The following is a 19860-nucleotide window of genomic DNA, read 5'->3' on the forward strand; positions in this document are numbered from 1 at the left end:
GCACACAGTGATATGAGCACAAGTTCTTGAGCTGTGTGTTCTTGTTCTTGCCAGTCCCACACATATATATATCTAACAAGCTCCGGCCAAACAACAACAGCCGGCGAATGTGAAACGGTTTTCCCCCCTGACAGTAACAGCCCAAAGTCGCGGACACAATATGATGGCCGAGTCACGTTTGTCGTTATTATCTCAGCATAGTCAGGGATATAAATAGTATACATCTAAGCGCGGTCATATATAAATATAGCTAGAGAGAGAGAGACAGCTATTACAGCACTATTCCAGACGAAGCGCAATGTCCCTGGCAAATTCTTTTCTTTTTTATTTAATTTATTTATTTGTGACAACCGGACATCAAGAAATGATCCTGCGACGGATGAGTTTTTATCCGGAGCTATTTTTTAACCTCATTTTTTGGGTTGGAGCCGTGACTTGATTTCAAGACAATGATGTACCCCCCTCTTCTAATATGTGAAGAATCTATAACCCCCCTCTCAGAATAACCAACATGAGAGAGAGAGAAAGAAAGAGAAGATTACCTGTATAGAGGAGACGAAACAAGGCCACGAATAATAATCACCATGGGCGGCCGCCCGTGTTGAAAAAGATAAAAAGAAGTCGAAGCTCGAAAATGTTTTGTTTTTTTCTTGCTTTTTTGCTTTTTTCTTCTCTTTTCACCGCGATCGAAGGAAAACTTACAAGAGGCGGAGGGAAATCAGAAGAGGAAAACGAAAAAGTTGCCTCTCTTTTGGGATCGGGTCCCTTATGGTCGGATTTTTTGGCTTGAAATTGTTGGGCATTTTCTTCTTCTTCTTCCATTTTGTTTGATGTTGTTGTTGTTGTTGGTGTAGTAGTACTACACACAAGGTATATTTCCTCATCTATACCGCCCTCTTTGTCCTCAACTCTCCCAAAAGGCCCTTTTTGTTTTTGTTTTTTTTCACCGTGGCTGAATGTGTACTCATTAATTGCTGTGTGCAATAGCCAAGAAGAACGGGCTGATGGTCGGTCCTCATCTTCATACAATCCCCTCCCTTCCAGCTCTCTCTCGGTGCCCCCAACCAAATTGGAGGTACTGATGGTGTACGTATACCACGTTTCTAACTATAGGAAGAGATGGAAGAGGAAAAATGCTAATCACCGTGATTTATTCCATCCCACCCAGGAATATTGGTCAACTTTCGAATATATATCTTCAAGGGCGATGACAGGTGAGAACAATCACGACTTTCTGCCTCTTATAAACGTACACACACACACTATTACATTCTCTCAGGTGGATAGTGTAGTAAATATTATAACGTGGGTCTCTCTCTCTCTAACGTGTGTGTGTGTGTAATAGTTGGATGGTAACGGATTCCAGCGCAACACAATGCCCAGGAACCCCGGACAACCTGCAATCAACAATTCAACAAATGGGAAATAAATGGCGCTATGAGTAGATACTAGACACCAAGGACATACACATGTTCACACACATGTTCAGTGTTCAACGGCCCTATTACCGCCCGATAAAAGGGGCTGCCTCTTTTATAATATTATATTTTCTTTTTTTCTTTTATAAGCAGTTCTCTCTGCTCTCCCCATCATCAGCTGTGGGCTAGACATTCAAGTTAATCATCCGAGATGAATAAGGGACGACCCGATAATAAGATGAAAGCGGGGAATAAATAAAAACTGGCCAGTCTTTTTTTCTTAATATTATACTGTTGTAATGGGTCTTATTCTCTATTAGTCTATCGTCTCTACTATATTATAGTAGCCTGCTCTTCGGTTGTGTGGGAAAGGACCTGCGGCTTTTCAACTGTATTTTTTCGCATTAGCATCTCAGCAGCTCGCCAGATTAGAAAGACATCGATTCGTTTTGTTTTTGTTTCCCGAAAGAAAAGATGCGCCCGATGACAGGTTATATTCTATCCCGATGGGCTTCATCATCACGAGCCATGCAGTTGTGTAGTATTATAACGAGGAAAGAGAGAAACAAAAGAGATCTATAGCCATAGGAAATAATACAACGCAATAATAACATGGCAAAAGGGGCCGGGGAAACAAAAAAACAAAATGTTAATAATCGAAAGAAGAAGATGAGCGCAAATTCCGCGGCTGCCGCCACCACCGCCGTAACGATTGTATCATCCGAGCCGATCATTGAAGCGATGGAGAGGATTATTATACAAAGTGATGGGCAAAAGACGAGAGAAACTTTGCCGGGGCAGAGCCAAGGATATAAATCTATTCGGCGCTATTTAAGCAGCAGCAGCGCGCCGGGACACAAGAAAGGGGGGGGGGGAAGGCTTTAGTTCGAGGAATGATGGCGACGTGAAAATATGCGATACAAATCGTCACGAACGAAAAAAGAAAAAGAAAAAAAAAGGAAGAAGCTAAAGCGCATAGCTATTTTCAGGAGCCTGGCAAAGTACCGTATAGACTCCTATGTTATATATTCCGTCCCGCACGCGCTCTCTTCAGTGTACAGCGTCTTATTCTTATAATTAAACCATAGATCAAAGAATCGAGCGAGACGACGGTAGGCAAGAATTATGTCCACCAGCCGCTGCGTTGTGCAACAACAACAACAACAAAAAACTAACAGCCAGTTGTGTGTGTAGAAGCGGATGAAAGAGGGGCCAACGCCAAACAGCGCTAGCTATAGAAAGAGATGGAGTTCTCCACTTCACGCGCAAGAATGTCGGGATTTTTTTGTTGTTGCTTTCCTCCAGCTCAGCCAAAGAGGAAAACGGCCCGGAGCGAAGAAAAAAGAAGAGCATTTGTAATATATCACAGCGCAATATCTGTCGGCGCTAACAGCGTGAGATGACACGGCCAATGGCTCCCACGTGTTTGATGTCATGTTTAATCACACGCCAAGAGAGGCCAGCTCGACGGACGGGACGAAAACTGTGCGGCTGTTTTTTTTTCTTTCTTTCTTTTCATTTCTGACCGCGCCTTTCCTTTTACGTTTTTGTAACATTTTTCTTTATCTTTAACGTCCGGCTCCTTTTGTTGTTGTTGCGCCTCTTTACGGACCGATGGAATTGTCGTAGTCGATCCACGTTCGACTCAATTTTCTCCGTGTTTTTCTTCTCTCTCTCTCTCCTTTTTATTTTATTTGTGCGCCCGTGATGTTTATTGGAAGTCGAAAAGGGAAGAGGATTTAAGACTTATATAAAGATGGTCGTGTGTAGGAAGAAGGACATGTATACAAATCAAAGGGGGAAACGAGACGCTTGCGGTCGTCGGCCATCAACTCCCTCCTTTGAGATCATTAATATAAAGACTGTTATCATTACGGCCTTGCGCTATAAATGTGTACAGCCCTTTTCAACACGCCCTCTTCTTTCTTTCTTTCTTCCCCCTTCCGTGCTGCTGCTGCTGCTGCTGTGTGAGGAGGTGGTGCTTGATTGAATCGTCAAGGTGGACCTCAATCCAAAAGGGCGCCAGTCTCGTTCAAAGTTTTATTATTATTATTATTTTTTTTTTAAGTTTGTTTAATTTACGCGCGGGAATTTTTTTTTCTTCTCTTTTATTTTTATTTTTTATTTTATTTTTTTTGCGCATTGCGAGTCTTCCGTTCCGGCTATACTTCTGTTAATGGTCTGCAGTTTTTTCGTTTTATTTTTAAATGCCCAAAGAATTTGTGGTTGCGACGTTTGGATATCAAAAGCCAGCCACAGATATATAGCTTCACAGTTGCAATATATCCTTTTGTGTGTTGGCTATATAATCACGATTTTATTCATTGCTGCCCCCATCCATCGCCCCCCCACTTCTTATTCTCCTGTTGCGGGGCCCTTTAGCGATTCGGGTCAGTTCACTCTCCGACATCTTCTGCTTTTATATGCCTCACGCCTTTTTTTCTTTATCCTTTATTTTTCATTCGTTATCTATTTTTTTTCGTTTAGAAAAAAGAAAACAACTCGCATATCCTTTATTTAGCATCGACGAGTCGTAGCGTAGAGGTTGGAATAGGCGTATCATCCAGCAGCTTCTTCCTCTTCTGCGTCGTCATTAGTTTTTTTTCTTCTTCTCTCTGGGGGCCGTCCGCATCAGCGTGTCCGCTATACACGAACGAAATGTATGGGATACGTCGTGATTGCTCGACCTGTCGACGTTCTTCTTCTTCGGATTATTTTTTTTTTCTCTCTGTCCGATAGAGCAAAGAGACAAGGACGACGACTAGGTCTCGTCTTTTTTTTTTGTGTTGGATAGTCCGGCTGCTGGATAGATCAAGGGCTCCCTCCCATTTTTGTAGGTCATCTGACACACAACAACATCCTGGAGCTCTCTCTCCTGTTTCTTCTCCAACTACGCCAGGAACAGATATAGCTACAGTCGAAACCCCCAAAGGGTCAAATGAGATATACATACATTTATTTATATACATATAATACTACCACTACTACTATAGATGTATATAATAATATATTTACACACACACAGAGCAGAGCCCCCCATCTTATTATACACATCCCCCCTTCGGTTCTTCTTCTACTCTGGAGAGACACATTTTCTTCTTCTTTCTTCCCCTTTTAAAGCCGATTTACACGTGGCTAACCTCTTCAGCCTGCTTTTGCTCTCTCTCTATCTCTATTTTTTTTTTTGGTTCTTATATAACATCTTTGCCCATCTTCTTCTTCATTTAGTGGGTCTCTCTTCTCTCTTTTTGCCTTTATTCTGTCCATGTTGGTGCCTTCCATCTCTCTCTCTCTCTGGCGCTCGACACATTTGTAGACATTTAGGAAGGCTTGGCTGCGTACGCGGAACAGCGGAATGATGAACAGCCGTAGTGACAAGGTTCACAACTCCGTGTCTGTGTGTCCGTCTGTCTGTTGATAAGCATCCACATCTAACGAGCGCGGCCTTTTGTCAACCTTCTTATTCTTCCTCGGTGTTCCAGAATTTGTTTGCCTCATCTTTTATTCTCTTTTTCTTCTTCTATTTTTTTTCCCCCTTTCGTCTTCTTCGTATTCATCTAGCTCTCTCTTGGGTGCGCTTGTATTTTTATTTATTTCTAGATTGTTGTTGACCATTTCAAACGTTTTTTTTTCATCAGGTATTCATCCCTTTTTTTATCTAATACATATTTTTTTTCCAAGGAAAAATGAGTTAAGAAACTAGACGTTTTTTGTAAGAATTTTGAACCTTCAATAAAATTTAAGAAGGTTTTTTGTTCGATAGTTTTTATAAATGTGTGTGGCGGTCTCGTTTCCCCCTCCCTTTTAATATGTTTGGCGTTTTTATGTCCTAACGGGGTCCCCGGAGACACGGAAAGAAACAAGTTGCTGCCGAGAACTCACCTGCAGAACGCGCATAATAAGGTGTATAGCTTTTGCCATTTCCTATACGCAATGTCGACGACAGGCTCTTATTACGCAGTTTTTCTAGCCACTTTGAGAAAGCTCCGATAATGGATTTGCAACTTGGACGCACGTATGTATCATTTAAAAAAAATTTTCAATTTGGGCGATATCTCTTGTTCACATTTTTTCCCTTGAGAGTGTATAGACCACGTACGGTACCTTTACGTATATCGCCTAGAAACGGAGAGAACCCTTTTTTCTTTTAGTTTTTATTATTATTTTTGAGTTTAGGAATTTTACGAGGATGTGGGCAACTCCAAAGTTAGCTCTTACTCACTCACACGTCGACCGCGTATTTAAAAGTGGACGCCACCATGTAGCCGGGCGCGTTATACGCCATCGGAAGTGGCGCCCGTCAACATTCACGATCCATAAAGGCCACGCAGGGTCCGGGCTGATTATTTACGAGCCGAACGAGCCAGTCTCTCTCTGTTAACGTACATGTTACACACACCAGTCATCCATCCACCATTCATCCTGCATTTCTGTATAAATCCCAGAAATGATGGAAGAATAATATGTTTATTATAATGCTCTTATTATACGATTCTTCGCCTTGTTTCTTTCCCTTTCGGAATTCGACGGCAGGGAAACTACACCGATGGGTTGGTTGCGAAAAAGAAGAAACGAAATGACCCAACTTCGTCTTCTTCTTCTTCTTCTTCTTCTTCTTCTTCTTCTTCTTTTGATTCTTTTATGATTTTGAATAAAATATGCGGCGCAACTTGCGCACAAGAGGCTCTCGCGGACCGTATCGTAACCGGACGCAAATGCGGCCGAACGCGGAAGGATTTTAATAAGCGCGTTCACGCCTTCTCTTCTTCTTTTAGAACAACAATTCAATACTGGGCGCTGCTGCGTAATTTAGAAACGTCGATTCACGAAACATTTTGGTGGGTTTTTTGGGCAATTGGGAATTTTGTTTGATTAATGCAAGACCATTTTCACATTTCCTCGACCTTTAATGTATTGCTGCGGGAATTCTGTTTACAACTGAAACAAAATGTAACACGGCAATTTTTGGTAGCAAAGGATTCGCCGATTCGGCTCTCTTTGGTTTGCAGTGACTTCACTTGATAAACTCGAGTCGTTCCTGAGCTTCTGCTGATGGCGATGGCTCCTCTTCGACATCTTTACTTGTCAGTCCCAATTTCCCTCTGCCAATATTAAAAAGAAAAGATAAAAATGTGCTGGGCTTTAGGCATGTGAAACCCCAATTGGGATGATGCATGGAACAGGTTTTTGGAAAGACTCAGCAACAACGGGGGAGAATCCAACACAAAGAAGCTGGATGACTTACAGCCAATAATGTTTGTACTGCGTGGCGAGATGGTCAGGTTCACCTCCGAGGTGGCAGGATTCCGAATGTTCGCCCAATGGATTCCTATATGATGGGGAGGGTGTGCATTGTGTTGCTTCTTAACAAGGGCTTTTGAGATAAATTGCTTACTTATTCTTTTTGCGAAGACCCACCGCTTCCAGCAGGCCGTGACCAAGTGCTTTGAACCGGGACCACCACCGACCATCATCAGCCCCATTCGGCTGTTGCCTACCACTCGTCTCGGACTTGACCTCCTCCGGTGTCGAGTTGTTCTCCATCGCGACGGGTAACTTTTGTTTCGGGCAGCGGGGACGAAGGAGAAGAAACAAAACAAGGAAATAAAAGGCAACACGAAACTTTTATTCATGAAGTGTAAATAAAGAGGCAGGTGACTGTAGACTACTAGAGCCCTACGTTCTACCCTACCTACTTGTTTTCTGGTTGGGAATTGAAATGGCGACTAGCCATCGTCCGTCCGTTTGAGTAGTAATAAAGAGTCAAGTCAACGATAGGACGACGTCGCCCCGACAAGTCGTTAAAGGCGCAGGCCGCAAATTACCATAATGTGAAACTGAATTGGATAAGAAAAGTTTCCGCTTAAGTAATGGACTCTTAGCGTTCAAAAATTGATGGCTTTCCACTTGTAACCAGGTAGAGTGGCATGGCCATCGCATGCAAATGAGGAAAGCCTATCGCACCGGCGGCTCTCTTTTTCTTTTTTTCTTTCACGTTGGATCTCTCGCCATGTTTTGAATATGTTTATATTCTTCCTACAGATCCACTAAATGCTGATTACCGCTTCGGTTGGTTATTGGTTGTCGATGTTTATTGCTATACGTACTATTATACTCGCCTACGACCATTAGATGTATCATCATAAAGATTTGTATTTACAGCTCTTCTGTTTTCCATGCGTTACTTTTTTTTATAGAAGGCAACGGCTAACCTTGAATTATTAAAAACGCTATTTTTCATTTTTTTTTTTTCATTTCACTACCAGCAACGCCACCTAGCTGTTGCAATTGCATTAGACAAAATAATTGCCATCTGTTATCGTTTAGAGTTAACTTAGTGCAAGCAATGGAATAAGGTCGTTGCATGAAGGTTGAAGGGGATTTCGGTTTTGGTTAAAAAAATCGTGTAAAAATAAATAAAAAATTTCATGTGAAAAATTCAAATTAATGTATGTTATTGTGACATCTCTTGTTTTTTGTATTTGTCGCGTAAGTCCTCTCATTATAAGAAGACCTTGTTTTGTTGTGAATGTCAAGAATGCCGCTCTATGCCATGCAAGTTGATCAGCGTCTAGAACTGTTATTGTACGCGTCGAATTGGAATCAAAGTGCTCCTTTAGCCTAACTGTTTCAATACATTCATTTTTGTTTTCATATTCTATTCATTTTCATTGGCTATTCATCTTCACCTACAAAAACCACTGCATACTAATAAAGCAGTCAAGACCTTTTAGAAGATGTCGAGGCAATAGATTTAACAAAATTTGAATGATCTGTGGTGAATCTTTTTCTTTCAAAAGCAGGGGGGTAATAAGTCATTTGCTAAATTGATTTAAAGTAATTTCGAAAAAAATTGAACAGTATTTACATTTTTCTACTTATTTCTTTAACATACGAAATTCATTTGTAGTGTTGTTTAAAGCAAAAGTCGGACTTTTTTAGCTTTACTTTCATGCTTTGGCTGTTGGCTCTTTGCAATTGCAGCAGATTGTCCCGCTAGGTAAAATTGTGTCCACCAGGTGGCGGAGTGGCTGTTCGTGAGTGACGAAGCCGCCATTTGCGTTTGAAACAGTGTACGGGAATGTGTTGCTGCTTAATGCGGTGTTCTTCGCTTTTACATTTAAAAAAATGATAAAGGTGTTTCCACGCCTTTCGACCAAGCCGAATCGAAAGTGAACAATTTTAAAGCAAGTAAGTCAATTGTGATAGTTTTGACTTTTGGAAAAGTCCATTTTCTAATATACGAAGAATCAAAATTAAGGCAAAGTGCAGAATAACAGGAATAAAGTGAAAAGTTACAAAAAGTGATACGAAAAGTAGCAGTATAGGCGAGTATAGGATATTTCGTCAAGAATCTGGAACAAGGCACTGATTCAGAAGAATGTCAACTGTTAAGCTGCCTTCTCCTCATTATACCTTGGTGATTTCGTCTGTTGTGATGTGTGATGCTGCGGCGCTTTTTGGTGAAGACGAGATGTAAATTTGGAGGGGAGAATATTACGTGAGTATCACAGTTATTTCCCTTCGTTTGTTAGTTCTTTTCTTTCTTTCAACTGTCAACGAGCTAGAGCGGACATTGTTTTCATGTAAACGTTTATTTTTTCTGACGCTAGACGGCTTAGCCTTTGATAATTTTCCACTCAGTTTAGTTACGTTTACTTTGCACATCTCTGGAGAAATTTCTCGCTGCTACTACAAAGAAATTTTGGGTGATAGCTGTCAGTTTCTCTTTCAGCAACAAAGCTCACTTGTTAGATTTGTAATAATGTGGGTTTTTTTCTACTTCCGGTTTTCTCATTTTTGTTAGTAGTTTAGTAAATATTCATCTGACGCACAAAAGAACCACATATTCGTGATCCTCGTCAAATTTGTCGTAAAGTTCATGTTTTTTTTTGTACGTACGCGTACTTCCGGTTTCGAGAATTATCCTGAACTTATAGTTCAGGAAAAATCTCGATTTTGATCAAATTCTGGATTTCGTTTTAATTGCACCCAATCGACCCCAAATTTCACGGAGATCACGAATATTTGGTTTATTTGGTCGGCAGCTCAATGGTTAAGGCGCTATCGCTTACTTCCGGTATACTTCCGGAAAATTTGCATAAAACTAGCAAGTGAGCTTTGTTTTCTGTACAGTTCTAAGGATTGATTGCTAGGTTTTAGCAAACAAATATGGACTTTTCAAGTTTTTTGAGTATCTTAAGACCATCGGCAAATACTGAGTTTTGAGACGTGTCAAATAGATGGCGTGTTGATTGTGTCAATGGAATGGCGGTTTGCTGTCAAAAGTTAAGCTATCCTTTCTTCGAAAATTACTAATGAATTCATTGGTAAATTCGAGTGATTTCGTCTCTAACTTGTCGGTGATGTGTTCTATTCCGTGTATATGTTGGATAACCTTAATGTTTCTCATCAACTTTCAGGAGGAAACGTGAAAGGGTCGTGGCCGTCGTGCAGCCTACGGTCAACTATTTTGTTCAAAATAATTGTATTCTACTGAATGTGCCATCGAAATGATACAGGTAATAACCAACACAAGCTTTATCCATTTCATGTATTGCTGAAAGTCTGAAACCCCTTCTCGTCTTTTATTAGGAGTCATAATTGTATTGGACTTGCTAGATCACCAAACCCAGCATAGACCAATCTCTCATTTCATCTTCTCGAGAGAAGATTGGATAACTGATCTGTGGTTTCATGTGTAAGTTCACTTATCATGTCACTGAACTTTTTCCATTGCAGTCTAACATGTATTTAAAGTATTGATCTCCACTTACATCTATCTAATGTTTTAGAGACGCTTTTGAGTGTTTACTGATAATTGTTTATTATAGACGTCAAACTTATTGATTACACAAATTATAAACAAGCTGACTTATTTTTCTTTTTTTATTTGCAGATTCTAAACTCCAGCTTTCTAAATTTCCATGGCAGACTTTATGAGAAGTCATGTCCTTTCAAGAAAGTCAACAAGGTCCCTGTTTACTAACCTGTTGGCTGCTACCCTTGAATTTTTACTTTCTTAAGTGGGCCATCTTTATTTTAGGTATTGCTTATTCTGTCGCTACAATCTTGTTTGAATATTATTGCCATCCAAATAAATGTTCATTCTGCTTACAGGGTAATCCTTCGCTACCTGTCATGGACTTCATCCACTGGTGAAAACCGACGAGAGAATGCTGCAATCCAAGACTGATAAATTGTTTAATCGTTGGATTAAATTATTAGTGCATATCTGGGCTCCCTTCTTTTCTGTGGCCCCGTTTCCCTAACTAACCACTAACCAACGCCCGCCGGTGGTCACTCACCCGCTGTGAAACCAGGAGGAGGGGAGGGCTCTGGTCGAACGGGGACTTGGAAGGCGCATGATCCGATGAAAACTTTTGGAGGGTCATGAGTCTAACCCGGAAGCCTAGTATGACTACATCTCCCCAGTAAAACTTGCCTCGTACTTCTCTCTTCTTCTCGGTCCAGATAAATATCTCTGGGGGCCGTAGACATATCCTATAACAGCATGTGCGAGTTAAACAAAGCAACCCACTACCCAATGAAACAAAAAGCCATGTTTTATTTTTTGCGAAAATCTGCATCAGTCAAGTTACAAATTTTTCTAATTCAACAACTCGCGTAGAATTTTGCATCTAGTCCATTAGTGCGAATCGCGATTCCATGTGTTTGGTAGTTTAGAAAATGGTTGTTTAAAAAACAAACAATGGGGTGTTCTGGGTAGCCAAAAAAACTCACCATTGTTTGTTTTTTAAACAACCATCTTCTTAACTACCAAACACATAGGATCGCTATTTGCACCAGTAGACTAGATGCAAAATTCGACAGAAGTTGTTGAGTTTGAAAAATTTGTAACTTGACTGACGCAGATTTCCGCAAAACAATACCATGGCTTTTTGTCTCATTGCCGCAGCGGTGGTGGCGGGTTGCGTTTAAACTCGTGCAGAAGAAAAATGTCTTGAACCGGACGCTCTGTTTATTGAAATTTTTGTACTTTTCAAAAAAAATAATAAAAACTAGTTTGATGTATTAAATTTTTTTATTTATTAAAGACATAGGGTTTGACATTGGTTTATGTGGTTTAGGGTATACATTTGAGGGTTGGTAGGTGTAATGTTTATGGGGTCAGAAGAATTAGAAGGTATAAGTATGTGGGGTTTGGAGATTAATTGGTAGGGATATGTTTGTAGGGTTATAAATTAACTGTTTTTTAACCAAACTTGAAATATCCCCCCTCCAACATCCTCCTCTTTCCTTTCCCAATCCCGAAAACATGTTTATTATTTATTTGACATAAACATCCCCATATTTCTTTTTTGTTCCTTCTTAACATATTAACGGTATACTACATTGACACAATGCCAATTTAGTAAAATAATAATACAACTTCGGAAACACGACACCAGCACCAAGGAACGGCCAATTGATTTTGATGTAGAAAGATGTTTCACCAGCATAGGCTGCAACAACGTACCACAGCGGACAGCAACTACGCGAACATACACGATAAACCTGTAACCGAAATGAAATGAATTAATCTTCACCGTCAATGGAAATGCTGTCTGAAAAGACAAGGCTGTTAGTGTGATGTGGTATTCACCAGAATAGGCTGCGTACTGTTCGATGACCTCCGGCATGTCTTGGGCTTTCTGTTTGTCCGGCATTCGTTGGAGCAGCTGCTCCACTGTTCGTTGCGACTGGCTCCCTGATGGTGAAGATTAATTCATTTCATTTCGGCTACAGGTTTATCGTGTATGTTCGCGTAGTTGCTGTCCGCTGTGGTACGTTGTTGCAGGCTTGCAGCCTATGCTGGTGATAGATCTTTCTACATCAAATTCATTGGCCGTTCCTTGGTGCTGGTGTCGTGTTACCGAAGTTGCATTATTATTTTATGAAATTGGCATTGTGTCAATGTAGTTTACCGTTAATATGTTAAGAAGGAACAAAAAAGAAATATGGGGATGTTTATGTCAAACAAGTAATAAACATGTTTTCGGGATTGGGAAAGGAAAGTAGAGGATGTTGGAGGGGGGGATATTTCAAGTTTGGATAAAAAACAGTTAATTTATAACCCTACAAACATATCCCTACCAGTTAATCTCCAAACCCCACAAACTTATACCTTCCAATTCTTCAGACCCCACAAACATTACACCTACCAACCCTCAAATGTATACCCTAAACCACATAAACCAATGTTAAACCCTGTGTCAGAAACAAATAAAAAATTTAATACGTTAAACTAGTTTTTATTATTTTTTTTTGAAATGTACAAAAAATTCAATAAACAGAGCGTCCGGTTCAAGACATTTTTCTTCTGCACGAGTTAAAACGCAACCCGCCACCACCGCTGCGGCAATGAGACAAAAAGCGATGGTTTAGTTTTGCGGAAATCTGCGTCAGTCAAATTACAAATTTTTCTAACTCAACAACTTCTGTCGAATTTTGCATCTAGTCTACTGGTGCAAATAGCGATCCTATGTGTTTGGTAGTTAAGATAAGAAGATGGTTTTAAAAAACAAACAATGGTGAGCTTTTTGGCTACTCAGAACATCCAATTGTTTGTTTTTCAAACAACCATTTTCTTAACTACCAAACACATGGAATCGCGATTTGCACTAATAGACTAGATGCAAAATTCTACGCGACTTGTTGAATTAGAAAATTTTGTAACTTGACTGCTGCAGATTTCCGCAAAAAATAAACCATGGCTGTTTGTTTCATTGGGTAGTGGATGCTTTGTTTTAACTCGCACATGCAATTGTAGGTTTTGTCTACGGCCCCCAGAGATAGTATCTGGACCGAGAAGAAGAGAGAAGTACGAGGCAAGTTTTTCCGGGGAGATGTAGTCATACTAAGCTTCCAGGTTAGACTCATGACCCTCCAAAAGTTTTCATCGGATCATGCGCCTTCCAAGTCCCCGTTCGACCAGAGCCCTCCCCTCCTCCTGGTTTCACAGCGGGTGAGTGACCACCGGCGGGCGTTGGTTAGTGGTTAGTTAGGGAAACGGGGCCACAGAAAAGAAGGGAGCCCAGAAATGCACTTGTAATTGAATCTAACTACACAATTTATCAGTCTTGGATTACAGCATTCTCTCGTCGGTTTTCACCAGTGGATGAAGTCCATGACAGGTAGCGAAGGATTACCCTGTAAGCAGAATGAACATTTATTTGGATGACAATAATATTCAAACAAGATTGTAGTGACAGAAAGCAATACCTCAAATAAAGATGCCCGCTTAAGAAAGTAAAAAGGGAGATTCAAGGGTAGCAGCCAACAGGTTAGTGAACAGGGACTTGTTGACTTTCTTGAAAGGACATGACTTATCATTAAGTCTGCCATGAAAATTTAGAAAGCTGGAGTTTAGAACCTGTAAATAAAAAAAGAAAAATAAGTCAGCTTGTTTATAATTTGTGTCATCAATGTGCTTGACGTCTATGATCTAAAAGAATAAACAATTATCAGTAAACACTCAAAAGCGCCTCTTAAACATCAGATAGACCATAGACGTAAGTAGAGATCTATACTTTAAATACATGTTAGACTGCAATGGAAAAAAGTTCAGTGACATGATAAGTGAACTTACACATGAAACCACAGATCAGTTATCCAATCTTCTCTCGAGAAGATGAAATGAGAGATTGGTCTATGCTGGGGTTGGTGATCTAGCAAGTCCAATACAATTATGACTCCTAATAAAAGACGAGAAGAATATATGTTTCAGCAATACATGAAATAGATAAAGCTTGTGTTGGTTATTACCTGTAGCATTTCGATGGCACATTCAGTAGAATACAATGATTTTGAACAAATAGTTGACGGTAGGCTGCACGACGGCCACGACCCTTTCACGTTTCCTCCTGAAAGTTGATGGGAAACATTAAGGTTATCCAACATATACACGGAATAGAACACATCACCGACAAGTTAGAGACGAAATCACTCGAATTTACCAATGAATTCATTGGTAATTTTCGAAGAAAGGATAGCTTAACTTTTGACAACAAACCGCCAGCCATTCCATTGACACAATCAACACGCCATCTATTTGATACGTCTCAAAACTGAGTATTTGCAGTGGTCTTAAGATACTCAAAAAACTTGAAAAGTCCATATTTGTTTGATAAAACCTAGCAATCAATCCTTAGAACTGTCCAGAAAACAAAGCTCACTTGCTAGTTTTGTGCAAATATTCCGGAAGTATACCGGAAGTAAGCGATAGCGCCTTAACCATTGAGCTCCCGACAAAATAAACCAAATATTCGTGATCTCCGTAAAATTTGGGGTCGATTAGGTGTAATTTAAACGAAATCGAGAATTTGATCAAAATCGAGATTTTTCCTGAACTATAGTTCAGGAAAATTCTCGAAACCGGAAGTACGCGTACGTACAAAAAAGAACATGAACTTTACCACAAATTTGACGAGGATCACGAATATGTGGTTCTTTTGTGTGTCAGATGAATATTTACTAAACTACTGGCAGAAATGAGAAAACCGGAAGTAGAAAAAAAAACCATTATTACAAATCTAACAAGTGAGCTTTGTTGCTGAAAGAGAAACTGACAGCTATCACCCAAATTTCTTTGTAGTAGCAGCGAGAAATTTCTCCAGAGATGTGCAAAGTAAACGTAACTAAACTGAGTGGAAAATGATCAAAGGCAAAGCCGTCTAGCGCCAGAAAAAATAAATACATGAAAACAAAGTCCGCTCTAGCTCGTTGGCAGTTGAAAGAAAGAACTAACAAACGAAGGTAAATAACTTTGATACTCACGTAATATTCTCCTCTCCAAATTTACATCTCGCCTTCACCAAAAACACCAAAAAGCACCGCAGCATCACACATCACAACAGACGAAATCCCCATGGTTTAATGAGGAGAAGCCGAGAAGGCAGCTTATTAACAGTTGACATCTTCTGAATCTGTGCCTTGTCTATGGCTTCTGTTAGTGATTCCAGATTCTTGACGAAATATCGTATACTGCTACCTTTTCGTGTCACTTTATTTTAACTTTTCACTTTATTCCTGTTATTCTGCACTTTGCCTTACTTGTGATGAATCTTTCTCTGTAGGTTTCAATGGCCGTTGATGCTCAGCAGGCTGTTAATGAAGATGCTGCCTAATGAGGAGATGGTGAAAGGTGTGCTTGAAGCTGTTGCTGTCTGTGGTGCCACAATTCAATGTGTTGTTTGTTATTTTGTCCGTCATGTCAAATCTCCTGTTTCCAATCTCACCCATGCAGTAAGATTAAGGCAACCTGATCTTACATGATATAGTGGTGATTCCATTGACAACTGCTAGATAAACACATTTTTCTGCGTCACAAAAATAATGACGCTGTTATTATCGCGTTTGAGAAAGCAACATGTCACCTAATAAAATAACGGGTGTTGTGTCTCATTTAATTAGTTGTGTTCTTCCATTTATTTGTCTTTGTGAATGCTCTTCCTTGTCTGATTTTATTGGTTTATAAGTGCTATTTTGTAGCAAAAAAATCACTTGTAACGAAATAAATGTTTTAGATTTTTCTTCATGTTTTAAAGTCTTCTATGTTGGATTCCTTCCTTACCTACCTTACTTACACAGGGGGCCTTTACTTCTAATTGGGGTCAGAGGTGACCCAGATTGATACCCAGAGGTAAGAGGGAGTTCTGTCTGGAATTTTTAAGTAAAGTGAAAGTTAAAATTGTTTGCAAAATAACACAAGATTTAAGCTACAAAATGATGAATGAAAAGGTGAAACAAGAACCTGATTTACATACAGTTGTACATTGGTTGAATTAAGAAAAACAACCTGAATGGCCTAAATAATTTTTTGATTTCTCGTAAAATTTGACGAAACTATTTAGCAGCTAATGTACGTAAAAGGCAGGCAATTACATAATACGATAACCCCCCCCCCTGGGTAATACGATACCCAGATTGATACCCAGAGGTAAGAGGGAGTTCTGTCTGGAATTTTTAAGTAAAGTGAAAGTTAAAATTGTTTGCATAATAACACAGGATCTAAGCAACAAAATGATGAATGAAAAGGTGAAACAACAACCTGATTTACATACAGTTGTACATTGGTTGAATTAAGAAAAACAACCTGAATAGCCTAAATAATTTTTTGATTTCTCGTAAAATTTGATCAAACTATTTAGCAGCTAATGTACGTAAAAGGCAGGCAATTACATAATACGATAATACATATAATTTTATCCGACCAGGGAAAGAGCAAAGGCTTCATCCTCTGGGAAGAGGGTCATCATCTCAGCATTGGAGTATCGGCGGCCGTTGAAACGTTCTAAAGAAAGCCCGATATTCGAATGGCTGCTGATGCTGACGAACGACACATCAGTGAAGAGTTTAAAATTATCTGTAAAAAAAAAAATTCAAATAAGTTGAGTAGGAAGTCGGTGATTCGAAATTCATTACGATTACCTTCAGCAACGAAGGAAGAATCCCCCATCGTCGAAAAGGACGTTACAAAATATTCTCTGTGGATTATAGTGTGTCCAGGAGTCTATTACACACAGTAACGGTGGCTTACAAGCGCTTTGTTGGTATATCATAACAAGTCCCACCGCGTATTTTAATTTAACGGATGATGATCGAAGGTGGATAACCTTCTGATGAGCAAACTGAAGTTTAATTAATTAATCGTACATTTGCAGGAAAGATGAAAATTTTACTTTTTTTTGTGACTAGCGACTTTTTCTGGTCTAATTTCTGAATGCATTTTTCCATTAGTCGATGATCGTGCAGCGTTTCAACCTGCGCATCAACCAAAACGAAATTTTCTATTTGATCACACAAAATTTAAATGAATAGGGTTACTTGCTGAAGGAGTCGAACGGCATCTTCTAGCTGGACGTCAAGATCCAAGCAGAGGTGCGCATAGAGAAGAATCAAAGAAGTTTGGTCAGGGGAAACGGCACAGGCCAACCGAGAAGAGCTCAGTTCGTTTCTTCTTGTTTGGAAGTGGGTTCTGTCTCGACCTTTTCTTCTTCCAGATCTCATACTTTGTAATCAGATTCTACGCATATATTCCACCATCCGCTGCAAAAATTCTTCAGTTGAAACGACTGGAGACGTAATCGGATGGAAATAATGCAAAGAACCGCCATTTGCCGGGTCAAGCAATTGATTACAGTCAAGTGTCCCCTGCAAGAACTTCAAAATAATAATATTAAATTTATTGAAAAATGAATTTAGCACTCTTACTTTGGGTTTGTGTTCCACTTGAGATTACCTGATGCTATTACCTGACGTCGGTTTGTAAAGAACATTTTGATTTGGTGGAGGTACCACTGCTTTCGGCCTTGATTGCTCCGCCAAAACCATTATTCGTAAGTCAACAATGGAAAGCCACAATAATGCTAGTCTTGGAGCGTGTGGAGTAAGTTCCGTTGGCTGTTTGTATACCGGCAGTAGATGGTTCTTCTGGCTCTAATTTGGGTTCAGATTCTTCTTTTTTCTCAACGTTGACGACCATCTGAAAGGCATCTCTAACAAAATATTAACATATATTAAGAGAAAAACTAAGTAGTTTAATTCTACGCACTTTCATGTTCATTTTTCAACTTTGTTGTGGCCTTGTGGGAGCACCTTTTCTCAATTGTTTGTGTTTTGCTCTTGATACAAGGCCTTTTCAGATTCCATCGTAACTAAAACTCTAATCAACTGTTCGAATTGATGGGGCTGCTCGAATAATACCAAATCTTACGGTACTCCACAGCAATAGTTTCTTCACACCAATCCACCACCGTCAATTTCTTCCAGGCTGCCAGTTCCTTCATTGATCTTACAATGAATCAGTATTTGTGAATTGTGACGATGGTGGTCTTAACCCAATTATTCCAGATTCTGAGAGAATAAATGAAGAATTCCATTATAATATTCTGTAATTATGATCAGATGCTGGTTAAGAACCAATAAGCCTTCATTGGTTATTCCATTTAAGAAACATTTCTTTAGAAGATAAGTTTGACTTTGGCAGCCCACAGCCCACACACATTTAATTATCCCAAAGTTTTAACAGCAAAATACCTTTTATTCTAAATCTTTTGTTATTTCCTCTAAACATACAGTGTGTTTCCTATATACCAGAGGAATTCTCTCCATCCTTTCTACTTCACACAGTTTACTTAACAAATATTCCAGTACTTTAGTGTGTGAAAGAGGCATGAGAAGATGAGAGCAATACCTGTTTCCTGTTCTTGCTTCACCATTGGTACTCCTTCATTCTAAATGTTGTGTGTCTGAAACCTAAAAAGAATACAAGAAACAATTATTATTAGCACATTCATAATTATTGAAAGATTTTAATTTCTACAATTCAACTTTTACTACACTTTAGTAAACTGAGTCACATTTCTGGCCTTCAATTAGTGTACATGTTACTGACGTTCACAGCAAAGGTAAATGAGTTCCATGCAGCCCACACAATAGGATGGCTAAAGTTCCATATTTTAAAAGGGGCCTGCAATACAACATTGTAAATGTCATGATAAAAATTTTAATTAGTTCAATCAATCGCAATCAATAGTTATATCGTTTTATCAGTAAAAACATTGTAATGTTAAATGTTACTCAGCTTCACGTGGGGACAGCGTGGTGGACAGCACGGTAGACAGAATGGTATCCAAATCTTAAAGCACGGTCTCGGTCACGGACCGTGCTTAAAGCTTCAAAATTCGCCTACAAATAAACGACACTTAACACTTTCTGGGCTATATCACGATTATCACGTACAAAAATAAAAATCGCGCTCGCCGTAGACAACTCTTCAGATTTAGAAATACATCTCTACCAAGTGCCAACTGCCAAGGAAACCACCTAACTTCAAAACTCCAACGAAGGACAATGGCATCTCTTTCTCTCAAGTCTCAACACGCTTCTATTCAACTGTAAAGAAGTGGAATCAGACAACAGCTTTCGATGACTGCCGCGAGATGGGCACAAACTAGACGACTTCGCCATCTAGGGTGGGGAGTAAAAAGTTTTCTAAAGCGTTAACGGTTTAACGGTTGACGGACATTTTAGTGTAGCACTGTAGCTGTAGCGGTGTAGCGGTGTATATAATGCATACAACGACAACCCAAATCTACGATAAGTCGATAATGAAACTGAATTTCGCAAATGGGAATTACAACGTGATCGAGGAACGTATGATGAGGATACGTGCCTTGATCATTTATATAGATCGACTTGGATTATGGCATAACGCCATCACAGCGACCATATTGTAATCAATCTCCACGGCAATCGCAGCCGATGTAAAATTGTGTCATCGTACCGCTGGCGGCAAAAAAGTTTGGTCAGTTAAAACTACGGATTGTGCATCGCCCGTTTTGACCCCAGCAGCTGATCCTTGCGGAACTTCCAACACTCTGGGCAAGAACCTGCCCTGCTCTTGACCGTTGCGTTGACTGAGCTAAGCTAAAGTTTT

General features: G+C 39.7%; 1 protein-coding gene and 2 long non-coding RNA genes across 3 annotated transcripts in view; 1 reads left to right on the forward strand and 2 right to left on the reverse strand.

Moving 5' to 3' along the window:
* The window catches only part of LOC124195681, a 30699-nt gene extending 22630 nt beyond the window's left edge, over positions 1-8069 (forward strand). Inside the window, exon 4 of the long non-coding RNA XR_006875357.1 lies at positions 6831-8069. This is a non-coding gene — a long non-coding RNA (uncharacterized LOC124195681). The remainder of the gene's footprint in view (positions 1-6830) is intronic.
* LOC124195680 lies at positions 6209-6962 on the reverse strand. Its single transcript, XM_046590215.1, has 3 exons — positions 6814-6962; positions 6664-6747; positions 6209-6520 (listed from the first exon to the last, which is right to left on the reverse strand). Exons 1-3 carry the CDS (start codon positions 6960-6962, stop codon positions 6433-6435), a joined length of 321 nt encoding a protein of 106 aa, XP_046446171.1. The 3' UTR covers positions 6209-6432.
* A 3365-nt stretch (positions 8070-11434) lies between the features above and the next one.
* LOC124195682 lies at positions 11435-12125 on the reverse strand. Its single transcript, XR_006875358.1, has 2 exons — positions 12025-12125; positions 11435-11936 (listed from the first exon to the last, which is right to left on the reverse strand). It is a non-coding gene; the product is annotated as an uncharacterized LOC124195682 (long non-coding RNA).
* Between the last annotated feature and the right edge of the window lie 7735 nt (positions 12126-19860).

Source organism: Daphnia pulex, chromosome 6 (genome assembly GCF_021134715.1).
Source record: "Daphnia pulex isolate KAP4 chromosome 6, ASM2113471v1".
Taxonomy (NCBI): Eukaryota; Metazoa; Arthropoda; class Branchiopoda; order Diplostraca; family Daphniidae; genus Daphnia; species Daphnia pulex.